Genomic DNA, 19,423 nt, shown 5'->3' on the forward strand with positions numbered 1-19,423 from the left:
AGAGAGACATAGTTCTCCAACAATGATGGAGAATGGCTTCTTCCTTTCATATTTCTATTGAGTGATCTCCAGTGTCCTTCTCTTTTCCTGTCTCTGACAAAATTAGCCCTTTATAATTAACAATTGTTAGATTTTTGGCTTGTCTCTCCGACTTCTCTTAGAGCCCCTTTCACCCCATCTACCCATTGTGTCCTCTCTACCACACAGAAAAAACTGTGATATTTTTCTCTTTGGCATTCCTGTCTTTTCCTAGCAGGCTTTTCTAGTGGGGACTGTGGGCGATTTTACACTTGATTTGTTGAATCTGAACTCTTTGCTGTAAACTCTCACACACAGAAGGAGCTATCTTTATAAATGACAGAATGGACCTGGCCTGAATGGCGCTTTGTTTACTGTTTTCCTAAAAGGGGCCCCTCTATATTTCATCTGTCAAAGTTGCTTTTCTTTCTTTCAACAATGCTTGATTGTTTTCACAAAAATTCAGGTTCCATAGACAGGAGAATTCTGTATTATATTTTCCTGCCAAATTCCGATCTCTGTTTTCCTTCCCCTGTGCTCACAAAGGGCTCATAACTTACTGTCAACTGTGAGGCCGACCACAAAGCTCCACTGTTGCTCAGCAAATAGGCTCTATTGCATGATGGCTTGACTAGCTTGTAAAGTTTGCTTAACTGTAGCAGCAGTGGCAGAAGGCATGTGGGTGCTGCATCTCCCCACAGGCCAGGAGTCTTCACTTCTTCCATCGACTTTTATGCTTTTAACTCTTTTAATTGTTGAACAAAATTGACACTGCTTTGTTTAAGCAGCTTAGATGCTGTTTAAAACCATGGCTGCATTTGGTAGCCTGGGACTCAGGAGAAATTAATTAGCCTTTTTTTTTTTTTGGAAAAAAATTTATTTTTGTTGGCAGTTGGTGCTTTTTGTGAGTTGGGAAGGTGTCAAAGGGGTATGCCCTCGAGTTCTGAAGTTCTGGCTGATGTGGCAAGAGAAAGCTGGATTGAAGAGTGGAGGAACAGCTACTTCGTGTGAGTGATTTGTGCCTTTTAGCTGTCACAGGTCTTAACTGTGTTACTTTACCTTCTAATTTTCTAAACTTCAAAGCCTACCTGATTGGGTGGGAAGGTGGTGTGTGAGGAGCCGCCGCTGATGTCATGGTACCGAACTAATAACTTAAAAGGCATTTTTGTATGACATTTGTAATCTTCATAGGGAATTGTAAATTTTTTTTTTAAGATTTGATTTTCCTGGGGGTTTAATACACACACCTTTTTGGGGGTAATATTTATTAGATTTTTTTTTAAATGAGCACTTTCTTTTCCTTGTGTACTATAAGGTTCTGGTATATAATTATATAGGAAGAATCATAGAACTCATTCACGAACTCTTTGAGGAAGAGTTATCTGTGTCTCATTCCTTGCTGTTTTCAAAGGCAGCAGATGACAAGGGACCTTATGTGCAGTGGTAAAGATACCTTCTCTAATGAAAATATTTCATCGTAATAAACATTTCAAACAGACACAACTGACAAGCAGGCCACGGGGTAACTTCTGGAGCGTTGTAACTAAAGAACTTAAAATGGTCAATGCTCACAAACAGTTCTAATTAGGAAAGGCTGCTGTTCTACCAGGATTCACGGTGTCGAACATCAGTAAAGGTATTTTATATGAAATGCTAGTGAGTTGAATTGACTTCTGAGAAGTGCATTACAATAGTGCTTCAGTAATTCCTTTTACTTTAACCCCTTTTATTCTGTCATTTGTCTCTTCTACATTTTTTTTTTTCTGAGTAACATACACCCACAGTTTGTTCCCTGTAGTGCTTGGCAAAGTTCAAAATATTTATTTGTTTCTTTTCTTATCCATCTGCTCTAGAAACCTCTGTGTTTATGAGCTTGGTCCTCAGGCAGTTTATCCTTTTGGTACATTCAGCTTCAAATAATGTGAATAGGCACCCGAAGCTTCAGTGACTAGTGTGTTTGACTGAGCCCTAGTGAAGTACATCTATTTTGTAATAATGAAGTCACTAAAATTCCAAACAGGCCAGGTTGATTCTTTAAAGTAAATGGTGGTGAGAAGATAAACATTGTGTCTTCAGTCAGCTATGGCACTGCATCATGGCTCTTTGGAACATCTGTAGGAACTGGGTCCTCGACCTGATTTAGAAACAGAGAAACTGGCCTAAGATAAGAAACATTTTGGAGCATCTCATGTGAGGACAGGTATCACTGCTGCTCAGGGCATTGGTTTCCCTGAAAGAAAAGCAAGTGTGTGCTCTGAAAAGCACTCATGCATTTCAGGGAACATGGGTGGCTTAGACTTTCTATGTACTGTCAAGTTAATATAAGTACCGATGATGGAAGTTCTGTTTACCATAAGCTTTTTTTTTGTTTGTTTAAAAATCAATTCAAAATGAGCCTGAATGGGTTACGGTATCCAAATTCTTGGATTGCTTTTTTTGGTTTGTTTGTTATTGAAAATCAAGGAAAGAGATGAATAGTAGGAGGCCCCAATGGACAACCTGAGTCCCAGACTCTGCTTCTTCATTGGAAAACAGCTCTCAGTAGTGTGGTCAGTAGGATCTGGTCTTTCCAGTGTTAAGTCTGTCTTATCTGTAACTCTGCAGAAATGGTATGTGTGTGCCTGTGTGTATAAAATGTACTTTGTCACTGGCCCACTTATTGTGTCAGACAGACTGAGACTAGTCAAACTTTTATTGAGTGGAACTTTAAATGATTTCTAAAAATTCAGAATTTCTTTTAGAATTTTTATTGGCTTTATTTGGATCAAAATATTTTTCTTCTAAGTTTCATTTGAAGTAATTAAGCATTCTTTCCATTTCTACTAAATGCTAGGTTCTTTTACAGTGATTAGTTTAATAGTTACATCAACTCTTAAAGGCACACGAGTTGACCCTACTTGTATAAATGGGGATATGGTGGCTCAGACAGTTAAATGACTTCTCAAGTCCACAAGTCTATGGAGTGAGAGGTCTGAGATTTAAATCCCTTTTCAAAACCTTCCCACCATACCACAGCCTTCCATCTGGCAGCAGGTTCTGTTAAGACAGGTAAGGTTTTTCTAGTTTTAGGCACCACAGATACAAATTAATATGGCATCTTTAAAAGTCATCCTCAGAACTCTCTCAAGTCAGGTTTGGGAAGTCACAAGGCATGCTTTCATGATGGGGGCCTGTGACTATGAATAATATCTGGTTCTTTCTTACAGAGAACACCAGAGCTTGGGAAAGCAAGAGGTTCTTAGCTCGGTAGATGCAGTTAGACACTCAGTAAAGAGTCTCTTAATATGCAAGGCTGTGGGCAGCCACATTTGACTTTCAGAATGATAAGCAAAACAATTCTGTGCAGTGATTCATGGAGACAATTGGATTCTCATGTTCTCCTGGAGCTGTTTATGATAATATGTTACCAGCAAATGCAAGTGAGAAATTTACAGCAAATAGCTATAAGGGAGGTAGAGGGTTGCAGAGGTATGGAGGGGAAAACACAAAATAGTGGCACTTTAGTTATCTGCAAAAGCAGACTATTTGTGCATATTAAAAATGTGGAAATCTGTATTGCTGGTAAAATCTTTCTTCAGCTTCTACAAACAGTGACAGTTTAGAAAAATTCATGCCCTTGTGTTTGAAGCTTTTCTGCCTCTTTCCCTGGAAGTTAGAGTATATGTAATGTCATATTTAAGGTTTTAGGAGGTTGTTTCAGTTCCTGTGCTCTGCTTGAGATCAGCTGAGACAGTTGTGTCTAAGTGAATGTTGTTGAGCCCATCTCCTTCCCCCTGGCCCCTGGGCTCTCCTGACCCTGCTTTTGTAGCTGGTATAGCAGCAGGAGACATACCTTTTGAAGTGCTCCCAGCTCTGACCTGTGTCCTAAGTAGCTTCTGTGGTCACAGCTGGTGAGTAGAAATTGGATCTCATCCTCCTCTAAGCCTAGATATGAATGAGCAGTGATATCTTTGTATTTCACTATCAACTGCTTAAGTTGATATGAGGGTCATCAATGCTAGCCAGAAAATGTAAGCTAGAAAAGGATGATTTACACTAAGAAACAGTTCTTAGACTACAGCACACCTCCCAGCCTCCTGTACTAGAAGCTGTAATTAATTGCTCAACTGATTTTGCTGTCAAAGTACCTGGAGTGAGAGTTAGGGCGGCCTGGTCATCACCTCCTCTTCTCGCTTCTCCTTCCCCTCTTCCTTTTCCCTGCTCTTCTTCCTACTTAGTTACTCTCTGTTGCCAAGACAAAAACACTAAGACTAAGGCAACTTATAAAAAAATATTTTAATTTGGGGCTCACAGTTCCAAAGAATTAGGGTTCAAGACTACCACAGTAGGGAGAGTGGTAACATGCAGAAGGCATTTATGCTAGAGCAGTAGGTAAGAGCTTACATGTTGAGATAACCATGAGACACAGAGAGAGTTACCTGGGAATGGCTTAAGCCCACCTCGGAGTGAAACATCTCCTCTAATAAGGCCACACCTCCTAATCCTTCCCATACAACTCTACTAACTTTGTCTAAACATTCAAATATATGGCCAGTGGAGGCCATTCTCATTCAAACCACCACAGCACTCCTCTTCTTCCCCTGACTCTTTTTTCTCCTCCTTTTCAGTTCTCTCTGCCTGTCTTTATCTCTATCCCTTCTCTCAGTGGATATCTAATAATCAAACACCTCCAAGACTCGGATTAGAAATTATCTTTTGTTTGTTTTTGAAGTGCTAGGGATCAAATCCAGGGCTAGGAAAACACTCTGTCATTGGGTTATACTTCATGCCTAGAAGAAAACAAAAAAGAATGGATTAAAGTTTAAATAAGTGAAAGTGAGCATTTAGGGTACACACACACACACACACACACACACACACGCACGCACGCACGCAAGCACGCACGCACGCGAGAGAGAGAGAGAGAGAAAGAGAGAGAGAGAGAGGGAGGGAAGGAGGGAGGGAGGGAGGGAAAGAGAGAGAGAGAGAGAGAGAATATTCATAATGATACATGGAGGGACTATTTTAGTAAGGAAATATTCATGTGAATTGTAAATATCTAATAATTTATATTTCAAAAATCTTTAACTCTGATAGTTAAATCTACCCAGGAGTTAGACTGCCAGCTTTCACACTCTGTCCTCTGTTTGCCTGGTATGCTCTTTGGGTGAATGAGTGCTGTTTCATTTTCTCTTTGTCTTTTGTGACAAGGTTTTGGCCTCACAGTTACTATGTAGACTGAGAAAGTTTTGAACTTGAAGCTATCCTCCTGTTTCTGCCTACTGAATGCTAGGATTAAGGACATGTGTCTTCTCTCTCACTTGGCCTTATGCTTTATTTTTTAATAAGCAGATTTATTCTTTGGTTTCCTCATCCTTAAACAGTACAGTGATGCCACCTAACTCCTATTGTTTTCTGGGAATGTGAGCTCACACTGTATGTAGTAGCACAGAGCACAGAGTAGGGACTTTCTAAGCTTTTAGTGATTTCTCCAATGTCTATCTGTCTAACCATCCATTTACTATCTCATTTGTTCATCTTTTTAATGTTTCTGGAAACATAAATTAATGATTGGTTTGGCTTTTTAATTGCTCTTATGTTTAAAATTTGAAATAAATTTAATGGGCCAGGGCATGTGTAAAGAGTAGACATTTAATTGAGTATGGAGGTTTATTTAGAAGCTTTATTTTAAATCTTTGGTTATGGCTACTGTGTTTCTGGTTAGCTAATACCCTACCAGTTTCTCCTTACTTATTTAATGGCATTTAAACAACTGAGTAATATTTACTGATGTTGTCTTTATACCAAATATTGTACTAGGTTGGCACCATGGGATACAGAGAAACATGGAATTTTGTTCTCTTTCTTGGAAACTCTAGTTTTATTGAGATAATTTATATAATTGTTTATAGTCTATCGTTCTTTCATTAGAAAAAGGTTGTGAAATATTGAATAAACACTGTGAGAATAACTTCCTTAGAGCACTTCTTGAGAGTTAGGACCAAAGTCCTGGGGATGGTCCCATCTGGTTTCAGGAAGGTGAAGGAAGTAACAGGGCGAAGTAGAACATAACAGCTAGAATGAGCAGAGCTTGATGGTACCAGTGTACACAGAGCAGAGAGGGAAGGTGCAGCCCAGAAAAGGCTTAGGAAAGTCAGACGGGTCTGGGTGCAGGGCCTTGAATGCCTGGATCAGGAGTTTAGATTTCACTGTGTCTCCTCGGGAGAGCTACTGGTGTGTTTTGATTAGAACAGTGGAGGCAGACAGAATGGCAGCAATTCATTTGAAAGAGGAAGGAACTGAAAGAGATAAGCTACTTTAGAGTAGGTTGCTGGAGTTTGAAGCCTGATGTGCAGAAAATCTCTGTCCTCAGGTGATTATCAGTATGGTGAGCAAGGAGGGCCTGAGAGACATCAGCAGGGAGGCTTGACAAAGCTGAGGCAGACTGGCCGTGAGCAGCTGTGATGCTCTGAGACTCTTCTGCGTCTGTGTAAACAAGAGAAGGTCCTGAGGAAAACTCTGATGAACCTAGTTTTAAGTTTCGTTTCTATGGCATTGCAAAGCGTATCTTCATGTTAATACCTTGTAGTTGTTTGAGGCCTTTCCTGGAAGGAAGAGTGTAGGGAGGAGACAAAATAATCATGGAGTTTAGCAATAAAAGCAGAAAGATACTTGATCAAGAGTATAGGGACAGAATAGAGGTGAGCAGCCTCGGCATGTGAGTGGTATGTTTGTGTCTGTTCTCTTAAGGAAAAAAGGATGATCTATTTTCTCATTGCCCCCTTTCAGCTTTTCCTCTTGCCTTTCTTTCTAGATCCATTGAGCATCTGTAAGATGTGGTGCATGGGTCAGGCACCAAGGAGCCAGCAATGCAGGACAGGTGTGGGTCTGTCTGTGGGTCACATAGGATAAAATCCTGGAATGATTCCTTTTTTCCTGTTCTTAACAAAAGCCTGTGACAATGTCTCCTGGGGCCTTGGAAGTATTTCTCTGACAAAGCATACCTTTTCTCTCAACATTCCTTATTATCTCTGTATTGTAAGAAATTCTATGTGGGTGTATAATTTCAGAAATGGCTTAAATTAGTCATCATCAAAGTTCAACACTCCTGATTACATCATCTCAGCTAGGAGGTTGTCACTCTGTAAGGTCACATGTAGGATCTCTTAGAAGGAAAAAGTTTGTCATATTACTTAAAAATTGTAAAATTGAGAAAAATGATGTTTTCACTAGATGATGGCAAACATATTACAGACACAGTCGAGCTTGCCAGAGACACGACTTCTGTCCTAGCACTCCCCTTTAGAGTTTCTGAGCCTGTGTGAGCACCTGTGTCTTTCTTAGTCTTCCCAATGATACAGAGTGGAGAGAGTGGCATACAAAGGAGTCTTGTCCTCAAGAAAGAGTCTGGTCTTAAGAAAGTGTCCCTACAGGGAGCAAGAGATCAGATTGACAGCTTCTGATTTGTATGGTGGCTCAGGGAATCCTGAGCTGTTGATGGTGCACAGTTTGTTTCTCTCTAACCTGGTGTAGGTCTTTTGCTCCCCTGCTAAACCTAACTCCTTGTAGGTTGAGTGTTTAGAAGTGATACTTTTTAGAATAGAGGTGGGAGGCAAAAGTGGAGTACCAAACTTTAGCAACTTATGTACCTTTCTAGTAAAGGAAGGACACTACTGATGGAAGAAAAGAGGTCCTCTGAGTTAGGCGCGCATATGGGAGAAAGTTATTTATTTATTTAACCATATTGGAGGGAATGATGTGAATCTGAGCATTTTAAATTCTGACTTAGACATAAAAGAACACTACTTAGGTAATAGAGCTTTTATGTGTCAGGATGTGAATGATAATAGTTTTACCTGGACCATGGCATCTTCAGTGTGTGTGGGAACACCGGGTCAAATGTTCATAGCTTTTAAACCAAACTGGTTTGGAGTTATCAAGGTCTCCAGAAGAGTGAGCCAGTTTGGGCACCAGATTTGGGCAAGAATTCCAGATGCTGAAGGTCTCAAAAACAACTGAAGAAATGTATCCTACTCATGGCTATTTCTAAATTTGGGTAGAAATAATCAATTTTGGAAGATAAATTTCCAACTTCAAAAATGTAGGCCAATTTAGAAGACAAAAATAAAACATACATTTTCCTTCTCTTAAGGAAAAGTTAGGTCAAAAGCTAATGAAGTTAAATTCTGTTCTTTTCCACTCTCTTGGAGGATTCTAGGCTAGATGGCACTCTCTACAGGTTAGATTGTTCTGTGATAGACACGCTGCTGAGTGTGATGTTACCTGTAGGTCTTTGTACCATGCCAGCAAGGCTGTCGGGCTCCTACTCATACTTGGGTTCATTTTCCATAAATTGGTCTTTCTTGTTGTTTTCCATTTTTATTTGATGTAAGACTAATAAATCTTACTGATAAACAACAGAGAGCTTTTGTCATACGTGCACCCCTTTCGGGGGAAGCCAGATAGGTGTGTTTACTCTGTAGAGAGATTTAGAGTTGATTTTTTGTTTTCTTTGTGGTAATTATGTTTGCACTTTGCTGATCACTAGTTGTGCATTATTACAATGGAAGGTGACAATTTGATTGTCTTCAATTGGAGAAACAAGTAATTTTATATTCACTAAGCTGTCAGGTAACACTAACTCACAGAACTGAGAGCTCCTGGCAATGCGTTTGGCACCTATATTTAACTGCTTTGATGCTTGCATAACCTTTGCTAAATCAGACATGCTTCTTCGGCTGGAGACAGTTTTCAGGGCTTGCAATGAGGTTTCCATTAAGTAGACAAACTAAAATTGAACTGCGACGCCGTGCTTCTTGCCCCTTCCTCTGCTCCTCCCACCACTGCTCCCCTCTTCTGTTCCTTCACACCCTCCCCCTTTCCTTCTCCCCTCCATCTCCACTTTCCCATCCTTTTTTGACAGGAGTCTAAAATGCATCTGTTAAGTATGCCCTTACCAGAGAGAATTGCCTCATAGCTTTATTATGAGGGAAACCTAGAAAAAAATCAGCTCCTTCACATTATTTTTGTCCAGCGTAGCCATGCTTGAGATTTCATATTGGGAACATCCTCAATAGTATCAGGTTTTCATCTCTCTCTCTCTCCTTTTCTGAGTGACTGACAATAGAGGAAGAACAGAAAAATGTCCAGGGATAGCTTCCTATACTCTATGTTTGAGAAGATGTGGCTGTGGTCTGTGATATTTTTTATGAAAGAAGCAGATGAGAAGTCCCGTAATCGGACACTCCATTAGTGGATCAGTTTCAGCCTGGTGGGGATGCTCCTTGAAAAATAAAGCTTTTCATCCCACGTGAAGAGGATATTCTAAGTGAATACGTGGAAATAAATTCATTATGCTGTTATTTTAGACAGCCTTCTCTCATGAAAGCCACGAAGAGGTCTGTCAGTTGAGCTGAACAGTGGCTGAGCTTGAGCTTAATTAAAACCCTCTGAGTTAGGGTGTGTATTTATAGTAGCCATTGTTCAGTTTTAATCTGTCAAGCCACTGGTTTTATTTATATTCTCTGGTAGTGGCTTTACAGAGCAAAACTCCAAACAGCTACTGTGAGAAAAATTCAGTATTATTTCTATCAAGCAGAAAGTATAGTGGTTCCATGATATCAAGTTGTTTTGATCTTAGGAAGAAACTGGATACACAGGGACAAATGTGATAATTTTAAGTTTTCCATAGGCAGTCAATCAGAGGCCAGCTGTTGGACGGATTGCCTGTGCCTTCTAGCAGATACTGACCAATTAGACAGAGGTGGTTACGTGATGTAACATTATCAGGAGAAACAATTCATGAGTCAAAGCATTCCAAGACATATGAGCTCTAGTCCAAAGAACAGTCTTAAGCTATATAAAGTGACAGCAACATTGTCAGCTAAATATAGGCTCCAGAGACACAATCTTTGATGACTTGAGAGGAAACTGTTCCAGGTAGTTCTTGTTCTGTAAGTACATCAGAGAACCTTTGGTAACAATTTTGGTGCATCGGTATGGAAAATTAGAGGCCTTAGAAAAGTCAAGACCATTAATTTAAGCCCCGGCTTAGATACATGTTAAGTGTATTTCATTTGCCTCATGTCTCTTAACTTGCCAGCTTGCTCAGATCAGTGAGTTTCCTAACAGGTATCACATCTTGGTGGATCTTTATAAACTCTGAAAGGGGCTGAAATGCAGAAGGATGATAGGCTTCTAAGTTTTCCAGTAGCTCTGAGAGCACTCCCCTTGTATTCTCTCAGTTGCTATTAAGACATGAACAAGGAAAGAAAAACTGGGGAAAAAAAAAGCCCAGAGGTATTTGGAGGCAGAGTGGAGAGAGAGGACAGGAAATTATGGCTTCAAAGAACACAGAAACCCAGACATCAAAGGTGACCTCTCCAGTGTGTGTGTGTGTGTGTGTGTGTGTGTGTGTGTGCATGTGTGTGTGTGTCCAAGAGGTGTCTTCACTGTAAGATCTATTTTATGTCTATAGATGTTCTGCTTGCATGTGCATCTGTGTACCATACAGGTGCCTGATGACTTCATGTGTCAGGAGGGGACACTGGATTTCCTGAAGCTAGAGTTATAGAGGGTTATTAGCTACCACAGAAATAGTGGGATTTGAACCCAAGTCCTCTGTAAGAGCAACAGGTGTTCTTCACCAAACAGGCCATCTCTCCAGCCCTCGGGACTCTCTTCACATTAAAGTCTAGAGTTAGGCTTTTACTTGCAACCCTCTCAAATCCCTGAATGTGGGAATTGGAGGCACAGGAAAAAGGCTTGCAAGTCATTCTTTGCCCCAGCCTGGGTGAACTGGAATCCTTTGTGAGGGTTCCTGGGCATTGTGCATTTTGGCAGCTGAATGTATCTGTTACTCACACTCCTTAGAATGAGAGGCACTGTGCTATATTTTTTTGGAAAATGAGTTTATTTCTCAGAATCAGATCAAGCATAGTGTTCAAGTAACAATGAATTATCTGAGATGAGTCTATGTTGAACTTTGAAAACTGAATGTACTGTTGGACTGAACTTTAACATTTTTCTTATAGGCAAATGAGCTGTTAAAGTGCTGCTTTATGTTAGAGCAGCATTTCTTCTTATTGTTAGATTTTATTACTTCTTTTATTTTTGAGATTATAATATAATCACATCATTTCCTCCTCCACTTCCTCCCTCCAAGCCCTCCCATGTTCCCCTCCTTGCTCTCTTTCAAATCCATAGCCTCGTTTTTCATTATTGCCACACATGTGGAGGCACAGAATTCTTTTGAATAAGTGTAACATACCTAAAAAGTGAGTGTTACTTGATAATAACCAAAATAATGAAATATTAGAAAATAGTTCTGTGCCATCATATTTGAAAGGTTCTGTATACCATACTTTTCTGAAGCAGAGGCCTTAGTGTATGTATGTCCATCATCATCCCTCTTTTATAGAACCGAGACCACCTCACCTTCCTTATTCCAGAACAGAGCATACATTTACCACTGAGGTACTTGGCAATGACCTAAGCATTTGGACACTAGGGCTTGAGGTGGAGTGTTTGTCACTTTGTTGGGGTAGAGATGGTCTGCTGGTATCCTAGAGAACAGTATTAATTATGGAGCATTACCTCCATCAGTCTCATAACCCCAAATCTTCAGCTGGAAGGTCTTCTCAATGGTCCAGCATCCAAGGGGATTCACTTGATCTGTTGGGCAGAGATAGTTCAAGTGCAGGGAACATATGATGGGAACTGAGTCTCACATGTCTCAAGACATACAATCCAATTCTTTTTGGAGGTTTTCCTTGATAATAGCTATGCCCCAGAAAACCATCTTGTTTAACCAGTGTGATAAGTTGACAATGTAGTTTTCCTCTCTGATTATAATGTGCTCTGTGTAGTCAATACACTAGTACCATGTGAGTGTAATTTCCTCTTTTATTTGATCTCCAATGCACTGTATTATAAATAAACAGTTAAAAAAAAACACCAAACAAATCTGTTGCATTTCCTTTTAAGATTGTACCACTGTAGACACTTGTTCTAGTAAAGTAGAATTGGGCACATTTGATTGCATTTAAATTTTTCATGCTTCAGCAGTTTGGCTGGGAGCACAGCAAAGAAAAATCCCATGAGCGAGGAGAGTTGAGAATAATAGAACTTGATTTTGTGTATTATAGCGGCAACATTTGCGCTGCTTTAGTAGGGTTGTGTCAGCACTTCCATTATAAACCCCTGTTTTCAGGGGCTTTAACTAGGAAGATTTTTTTTAATACAAATTAAAAAAAACAATTCATTCGAATGATTTTTAAGTTATAATAGAGCAAAAATAAAACAAAGTAAAGTCACATAGAAATTGACCATTTTCTAAAGGATTTTGATTTTTCGTTGCTTGTTAGTTGTGTGGGATGTAGCTAGGTAAGGTGCTACCTAACGTATGGGGGTGGAGTATGGGGGAACACTGTTGTAATGGATAGTATATAAGTGTATTCAAACAAGTGTGAGAATTCACACACAAAGCTGGCAAACCGTAACTAACAAGGTATATTTGATTCATGGATTCCTAAAGCAGGTGACTGGCGTAGAGTGGTGGGATCCAGGGTATCACCAAAGTCAGGAGTGTGCTTCCTAGAGTACAGCTCAGTGGCTGTAGGAAAGTGTGTCAAGGAGGACTGCTAGGACGCAGAAGAGTGCCTAGGTGAAGTTACTCACAAGTGCTTGCTGTGCAAACCTGACAAGAGTTCAGTTCCCAGAACCCACTCCTGAAAGTTGTCCTCTGGCCTCCACATACACTACTTGGCAAGTGGCCTCTTGTGTCTCTGATGCCTCCTCTGCCCCCATATTAAAAACAAACAATAAGAAAGGGTAATACTAAAGAAAGAAATGAATGAGGACACAATCAGTTCAATTGAAGACTGTATAACAATTTATGTGTAAAAATTAGTAAACCTGATCCAGTAGTAATCTATGATTTATTTAATAAACTATGTGACAGTAAGATGGCTCTGCAGATAAAAGAGCTTGCAGCTAAGAGGACAGCCTCAGTTCAATCCCTAGGACCTATATAGTCAAAGGAGAGAACCTGCTCCGGCAAGTCGTTTGCTGGCCTCCATGTGTACATGCCCATGTGTGCATGCCTGCACACACATGTACATGCACTGGTGCAAATATAACAATGAAAAAAATCTATGCACTAAAAATAAGTTGTGTGTATATTTGTATAAAAAATAAACAACTATCACTTAGTAGAGTGATTCTCAACCTGTGGGTTACAAGCCCATTGGGTAGCATACCAAACATCCTGCATATCAGATATTTACAATACAATTCATAGCAGTAGCAAAATTATATATATAATTTTATATATATTATATATAGTTATGAAATATTAATGAAATAATTTTATGGTTGGGGTCACCACAGCATGAGGAACTGTGTTGAATTGCATTAGGTTGAGAACCATTGTCCTAGACTAATATAACACAACAAAGCTACTGTTGAGAACTGAAATAGCTCAACTATTTTATCAAAAGGAAATACCTTGATGAGTTTTCTTTTCCTCTGTGGACAATATAGCTCAGAGTGCTAATAAAACAAGCCCAGAGAAGGATGTAAAGTATGATCTGAGAAGTGCTCTTGGACCACAACATGTCGACCTTCTTACTAAGGCATGGACCCGGGAGCCAGGTGTATTTTCCTGGTTCTCTTACCTCCCCACTCCTCTGCCTGGTTATGGAGCTGAGGATGAACAGTCGGCCTTAATATATTGACAGCCGAGCTGGTATTTGCAACCTTGATACACATTTGTGTTTGTGGGTGTAAAATAAAAGACAGCTTGTGTGCCACTGTAAATAGGCTTCTGATGGGTCACTGGAGGGTTCACCAGAAGCCTGCTGATGAAGGAGAGGTGAGGCCTCTCCCCACTAATTGTATTCAGCGTGTAATTTCTAAACTTCCCTCTGAATTTTGATTTTCAATTAACACTCCCCATTTGAAGATAATTTTCTATTTAATGTAATTGCAGGAAATAATTTATTGGCTGATTAAGACTGAGGGCCCAGCCTTCCTTAAGAAAAACACTCACCAACCAGCCTTTAAACTCAACTCATAGCTTTGGACAGATTGAGTCTATTTTTACAGCTGCAGAGTTGTTTAATGAGGATCGTACACCATTGTTAACCAGTATAGTCTGTCGTCAAAATGATTCTTAAGAGACTGTTTACACTTTGCGTATTGTGTCATGATTAATTTATACTAAAGCGATAATCACAGATACTGCTACTGGAAGGCACCAGATTACTTTATAATAAGAGGCTGCTTGTTGGGAGAACTGAAGTCACTCTGAGTTTTGGATTATGACTTTTTTCTTCACTTGTATTGAACTGTTTCTGAAAGGTGACAGTCAACTCATTCATTCATTTTTAATGTGTGTGATTACATTAGGGCTAACTGCCCATTATCTGAACAATGCAAACACTCTTGCTGCCTGGGACCGATGCTTGATCACTTACAGGACAGTTATAATTGCCTGGTTTTTCAGTGGTATTTCTGGGGCAGTACAGTAGGTTCTGTAGTGACTTTCAATACTGAGACACATCCATTGGTTATGATTCTCCATGTGTGCATGTATGTGCCCATTTGTTAGCACCAACAGGGTCACTTGAGAATGTGAGTCTTTGAAGCTATGGTCTTTAGAACATTCAGTTTCTCTCTTTTTAGGGTTATAGAGCTATTCATCTGCACACTGTCCCTATTGTATTTTCTAGTCTCATCTAAATAGATGAAAGTTTTAGTATTTGTACAATGATTATTATAAGTAGGTATCAGCTTTTTAATATATTTCAAAGCACTTCAAAAGCCTATAATACTTTTATTTAGAACTGTGCATAATTAGTTTAGCTGATCTTCTATTAATGTTTTTCACTGTAGGATACTAACTCCGAGCCCCCTCATTAATTGTGAGAAATTTAGCATTAGCTGTTAAATCCTATGTGAAACATGGGCTGCTACATAAAAACTACTGTTTAAATTGGAATTAACTTAATTATTTTTCCTTGCACTTGATATTTCCTTCACTGCAATATTCATGAAAGCATGTGACAGATTTGTAAATTTAACTGTTAATCTCAGATTTCTAGACCCTTTAATCAGTATTTATTTGTCTGTAGAAACAGTACAGGCAAGTTAATGATTTGCTAATTTGAAAAATGCTCATGTGTTTCCCTATGTTAACTGATTTGTGCATTTAAAAATGGTATGAAATCAATTAATGTTAAAGAGCAATTAAGGTGGCGATTGTATTCCTTCCATTACACAGCAGTTTCAAAGGAAATACAATAAATAAAAATCAACACGAAGTTTTAGGGGGAAATGGTTTCTTTCATTAATCTGTAAACTTTTAGTGATTTGGTCACTAACCCCTTTACTAAGAGATTCATCTTTCTAAAGTGATGTTCTCAGAGCTTGATATTTTGTATGACATCATGGTTTTTCATCTGAAACACAAAATGAAGACCCCACTACACAGTCCTTTGATGGGTTCTTTGTGAAGGCTTCTATTCATGACATAGACTTTAATCTTTAGTATGCAGAGTAGGCATTTTATTTTTTCATAGTAAATGCTATGAATCATGTGCATACTTTCTGACATGAAATGCAGGTATAATTATTTCAGAAACTCAACTCAAATGCCACAAAGTTGCTATAAGATTTATCTGACACTAGAAGCCATTCAGTCAACATGACACTTAAAAGTTAAGAAGCAATTCTTAATCTGTCTGGGAGGTCTTCAGAAAAGCTTCAGATAGGCCATTGGTATATGGTCTACCACTAATAGTCAAGATTTAAGATAGGAAGTCATTACCAGTGTGCTTAGCATATTAAGGACAAATTATTTAATCAATTTGTATTTTTTTTTTTACATAGGCTTACTTTTTCCTTTCAGTGCTCTGTGAGAAAGTTCGATATTCTTTCTCTGAGGACTTCTGAGTGGCTCATTGGCCCATTCACCCACTCACTCCTTCTTTTCATTGCTAACCACCAACCCTAGTACCTTCGCCACCAGAAACTCATAATCTAGTAGGAAAACCTGGAGGAAGGGCATACAGATACATACATTGTACATCATGAAATCTTATAAAGATCAGATTTGAAGATTGTGTAAAGGAAAATATGCAGCAGTTAGGGGGAAGAGGCAAAGAAGAGGGTAACAGAGAAGCCAACAGTCCTTTGTAGTTTAGACTGTCAATTTCTCTGTTTCAAGGATTTTTATTTTTTCTCACATTAGTCAAATACAATAGCTTCTAATTTGTTTGTGAGAGCCCTCTAATCCATGGTGTTTCCCGTCTTCTGCAGAAGAATGTCTTCCAAGCAAGCCACCTCTCCATTTGCCTGTACAGCGGATGGAGAGGAAACAATGACCCAGGATTTGACCTCAAGGGAAAAAGAAGAGGGCAGTGATCAACACCCGGCCTCCCATTTGCCTCTGCACCCCATAATGCACAACAAACCTCACTCTGAGGAGCTACCGACGCTTGTCAGTACCATTCAACAAGATGCTGACTGGGACAGCGTTCTGTCATCTCAGCAAAGAATGGTGAGCACTGAAAGTCTGGTGGCTGCTACCAGTGGTGTCTACATCCTCATCATTAGGAGATGTTTAAGGAAAACTAAAATACATGGCTTCAGAATGTTCTTCGTTAGGCTAAGGCTACAACATAAACATGAGGCATACAGTTGTTATTATTCTGATAACTGGGAAAACTTGGAAAACAGTTGGTGATCTAGGTTATGGCCATCATTAGGTCTGCTTGACAAAAGAATATTGATTTACTTTTTAAACAAGGAGAGTCAGTTATCTTATACTTTCTATTCTAATTTAATGTGATTAATTTAGTAATGTCACAAAATAGGTATTCGAATGAAGTGTGACTGTGTATTAATATTGAAAAATTAAGTTAAGCAAATATGTCCATGTGAATGGAGATCATAGCATGACTACATTTTCAATAAGGAAATGCCTATATCTATCATTTTAAATTAAAAGTCATGTGCCTATATATTAATATCAAAGAAACATTCAAGACTCCTGCATACCATCCAATCAGACCACACAGGTTTTCTCTAAAAGCAGAAACAACATGCCAAGTGATGCAGGAGTAGGCAGCTTTCCTATGGTAAATTCTATCTTCTAAACATCAAAACAGAAACCTCAGGAGGGACATTAATTATCTAGTCCCAAACAAAAATCTTCATTTTTTTAATCATCCAGAAGAAACCAGAACCTTAATATGTCTTAACCCTAGCTTGTATTTTTTAACTTTTGGGTGACCAGAAATTAAGTTAGTAAAAAAATCTTAAGTAGACAATGAGAATTTTATTCCTAAACAAAAAACAAGGTATAATTTTAAACACCTTTGTTAACAAATGAACATATTGACATAAGTAACTTGCAGAGGGATAAAGATTGTTTATAGGCGTGGAGAGGGAATCAAAAGATGAATGGAGCATGTCTCAAATAATTTTAGTTTTATTCCATGATTCATAGACTTTATTTACTTAGCACATCTTAATTATACAGATTAACGAATTTCATTATGACATTTTCATAGTGCATATAGTACTTTTATTACAATTTCCTGTTCTTCTACCATTTCTTAAACATCCCCTTCCTCTCCTTTTTCTATTCTAATTTCCTAATAGTCCTTTTAGGTCAATGTTTCTCTCTCCCACAATACTCAACTTAAATTTCCTATAAGGGGGAAACTTGCCTTTGTGTATTTGACTTACTTCACTTAACATGATGATCTCCAGATTTTCTTGCAAGTGACATCATTTTGTCCTTTTATACATGGGGAATCAAGAGTGAACCGTTTTCTGGGCTGGGGATTTATCTTCCAGGAGAAAGGGAAGGCAAATATATATTGAGGCAGAAATGGAGAACATTTTCTGATTGAATTTAACTTGTTCATTCCATGTCTGCATGGCTGAGATGAATATCCACTCTCTGCTCTTTGCTCATAGGCAGGATAATTGAGACTCTGCTTGGTCTTTATTTGAACAAATATTTATGGAACACCTTATGGATGCCACACATTCCATAACTCCAGCTGTATTATGGTGAAGCAGATGTGACGCCTGCCTGCCTGCCTGGAGGTTGTGTTCTTGGACAGGGGACAGACATGCAAATACATATATAGTTAAAGTTGTGTGTACTATGCAGAAGATCAGAATGTTGTCTGAAAGCACAATGAGGCAAACCTAACTTTGAATAGATGGATAGGATGCCCTCTCCAACCAAGGATGACAGAAAGTAGTCAGAGTAGGGCAAAGAATAAATCCATGGAGAGAACAGCATGTATGGAGTGTCTGAGGTGATAAACCCAGAACTTAAGGAAATGAAAGATGGTATTTGTAGTCAGAAGATAACGAATGAAGATACATCAGATGTGGTTGGAAAAAATAGATAGGAGCCATATCATACAGGCCTTGGAGATGTCATTGTGGAGGTGAGATTTGATCTGAGTGCAGTGGGAACAGCCTTTGAAGGGCTGAAGAAGGTTTCTCACAGATAATTCCAGCTGTGGCACAGTGAATGGATGGGTGGGCAACAAGAGTGAAAGGATGGGCCCTGGGGTTTCTGCTTCAGAAATCTAGATGAAAGATTACAGTGACTTGGATTAGTGTAAACAAAGAACGGGACACAGAGAGGGACTGGCTCAAGATAGTTGTGCTTTGATGCCATGTGCAGGCCTGATCAAATAAAAGTAGCTGGACTGGAAATGTATGGGGAGAGGCAGGGACAATATACTTCAAGTTCTATTTTTTTCTGAGGACACTTTCCTTATTTTTCTAAGAAAAACTTTATTTTTGGCAAGTGCTAAGTTGCTTTGCGAAATTAGTCTGAAATTTTTGTTATGCAGAACTTGTCAAAAAATAGATACTAATGTATATGTAATAATTTATGCTACACATGATTTATGGTAGTATAAGGTTGCAAACATGTTATAGATTAGTGTGAAAGAGACCATTCTCATAGAAATGTTTCCAAACTTTAGCTATGCTTTCTGTTGAAGCTTTTGTGTTCTCCAAATGCTGGAAAGCCAAAATATTTGTTTAACTCCCACTCTATAGCATTTCCCAGCTGTGTACTTACATGATGCAATAAAAGGATTTAACAAATGGGAAATAGCAGCTGCATGTGGAAACTTTCTTTTTGTTTTCTCTTCACCAGATAGAGTCAACAACATGGCAACTGTAGCCTCAGACCTGAACTGACCTAGGCTACAGATCAGGTCACCAGGCAGCTTCTGTTTCTTGTAAAGAAAAACAATGGAAGGATTTTATGTTCCTGCCAGACCTTCAAATGTGTGTGCGTGTTTGTATAGTGTGTGTGAGTGTGTGTGTTTGTGTGGAGTGTGTGTTTGTATAGTGTGTGTGTTTGTGTGGAGTGTGTGTGTGT

The 19,423-nt window shown here is 39.0% G+C and overlaps 1 protein-coding gene across 3 annotated transcripts in view; it reads left to right on the top strand.

The window, feature by feature from the left end:
* Window positions 1–19,423, top strand: part of Sox6 (SRY-box 6) — a 545,917-nt gene that overhangs the window by 209,713 nt on the left and 316,781 nt on the right. For 2 of the 3 annotated variants that reach the window (XM_028778215.1, XM_028778216.1), the window contains exon 2: window positions 16,318–16,558. In XM_028778215.1, coding sequence (XP_028634048.1) covers window positions 16,318–16,558 — 241 coding nt within the window. Of the gene's footprint in view, window positions 1–569; window positions 1,026–16,317; window positions 16,559–19,423 lie in introns of those variants that run through there. The other variant, XM_028778214.1, reaches the window with a different exon arrangement.

This window comes from Grammomys surdaster, unplaced genomic scaffold (assembly GCF_004785775.1).
Source record: "Grammomys surdaster isolate TR1022 unplaced genomic scaffold, NIH_TR_1.0 330, whole genome shotgun sequence".
NCBI lineage: Eukaryota > Metazoa > Chordata > Mammalia > Rodentia > Muridae > Grammomys > Grammomys surdaster.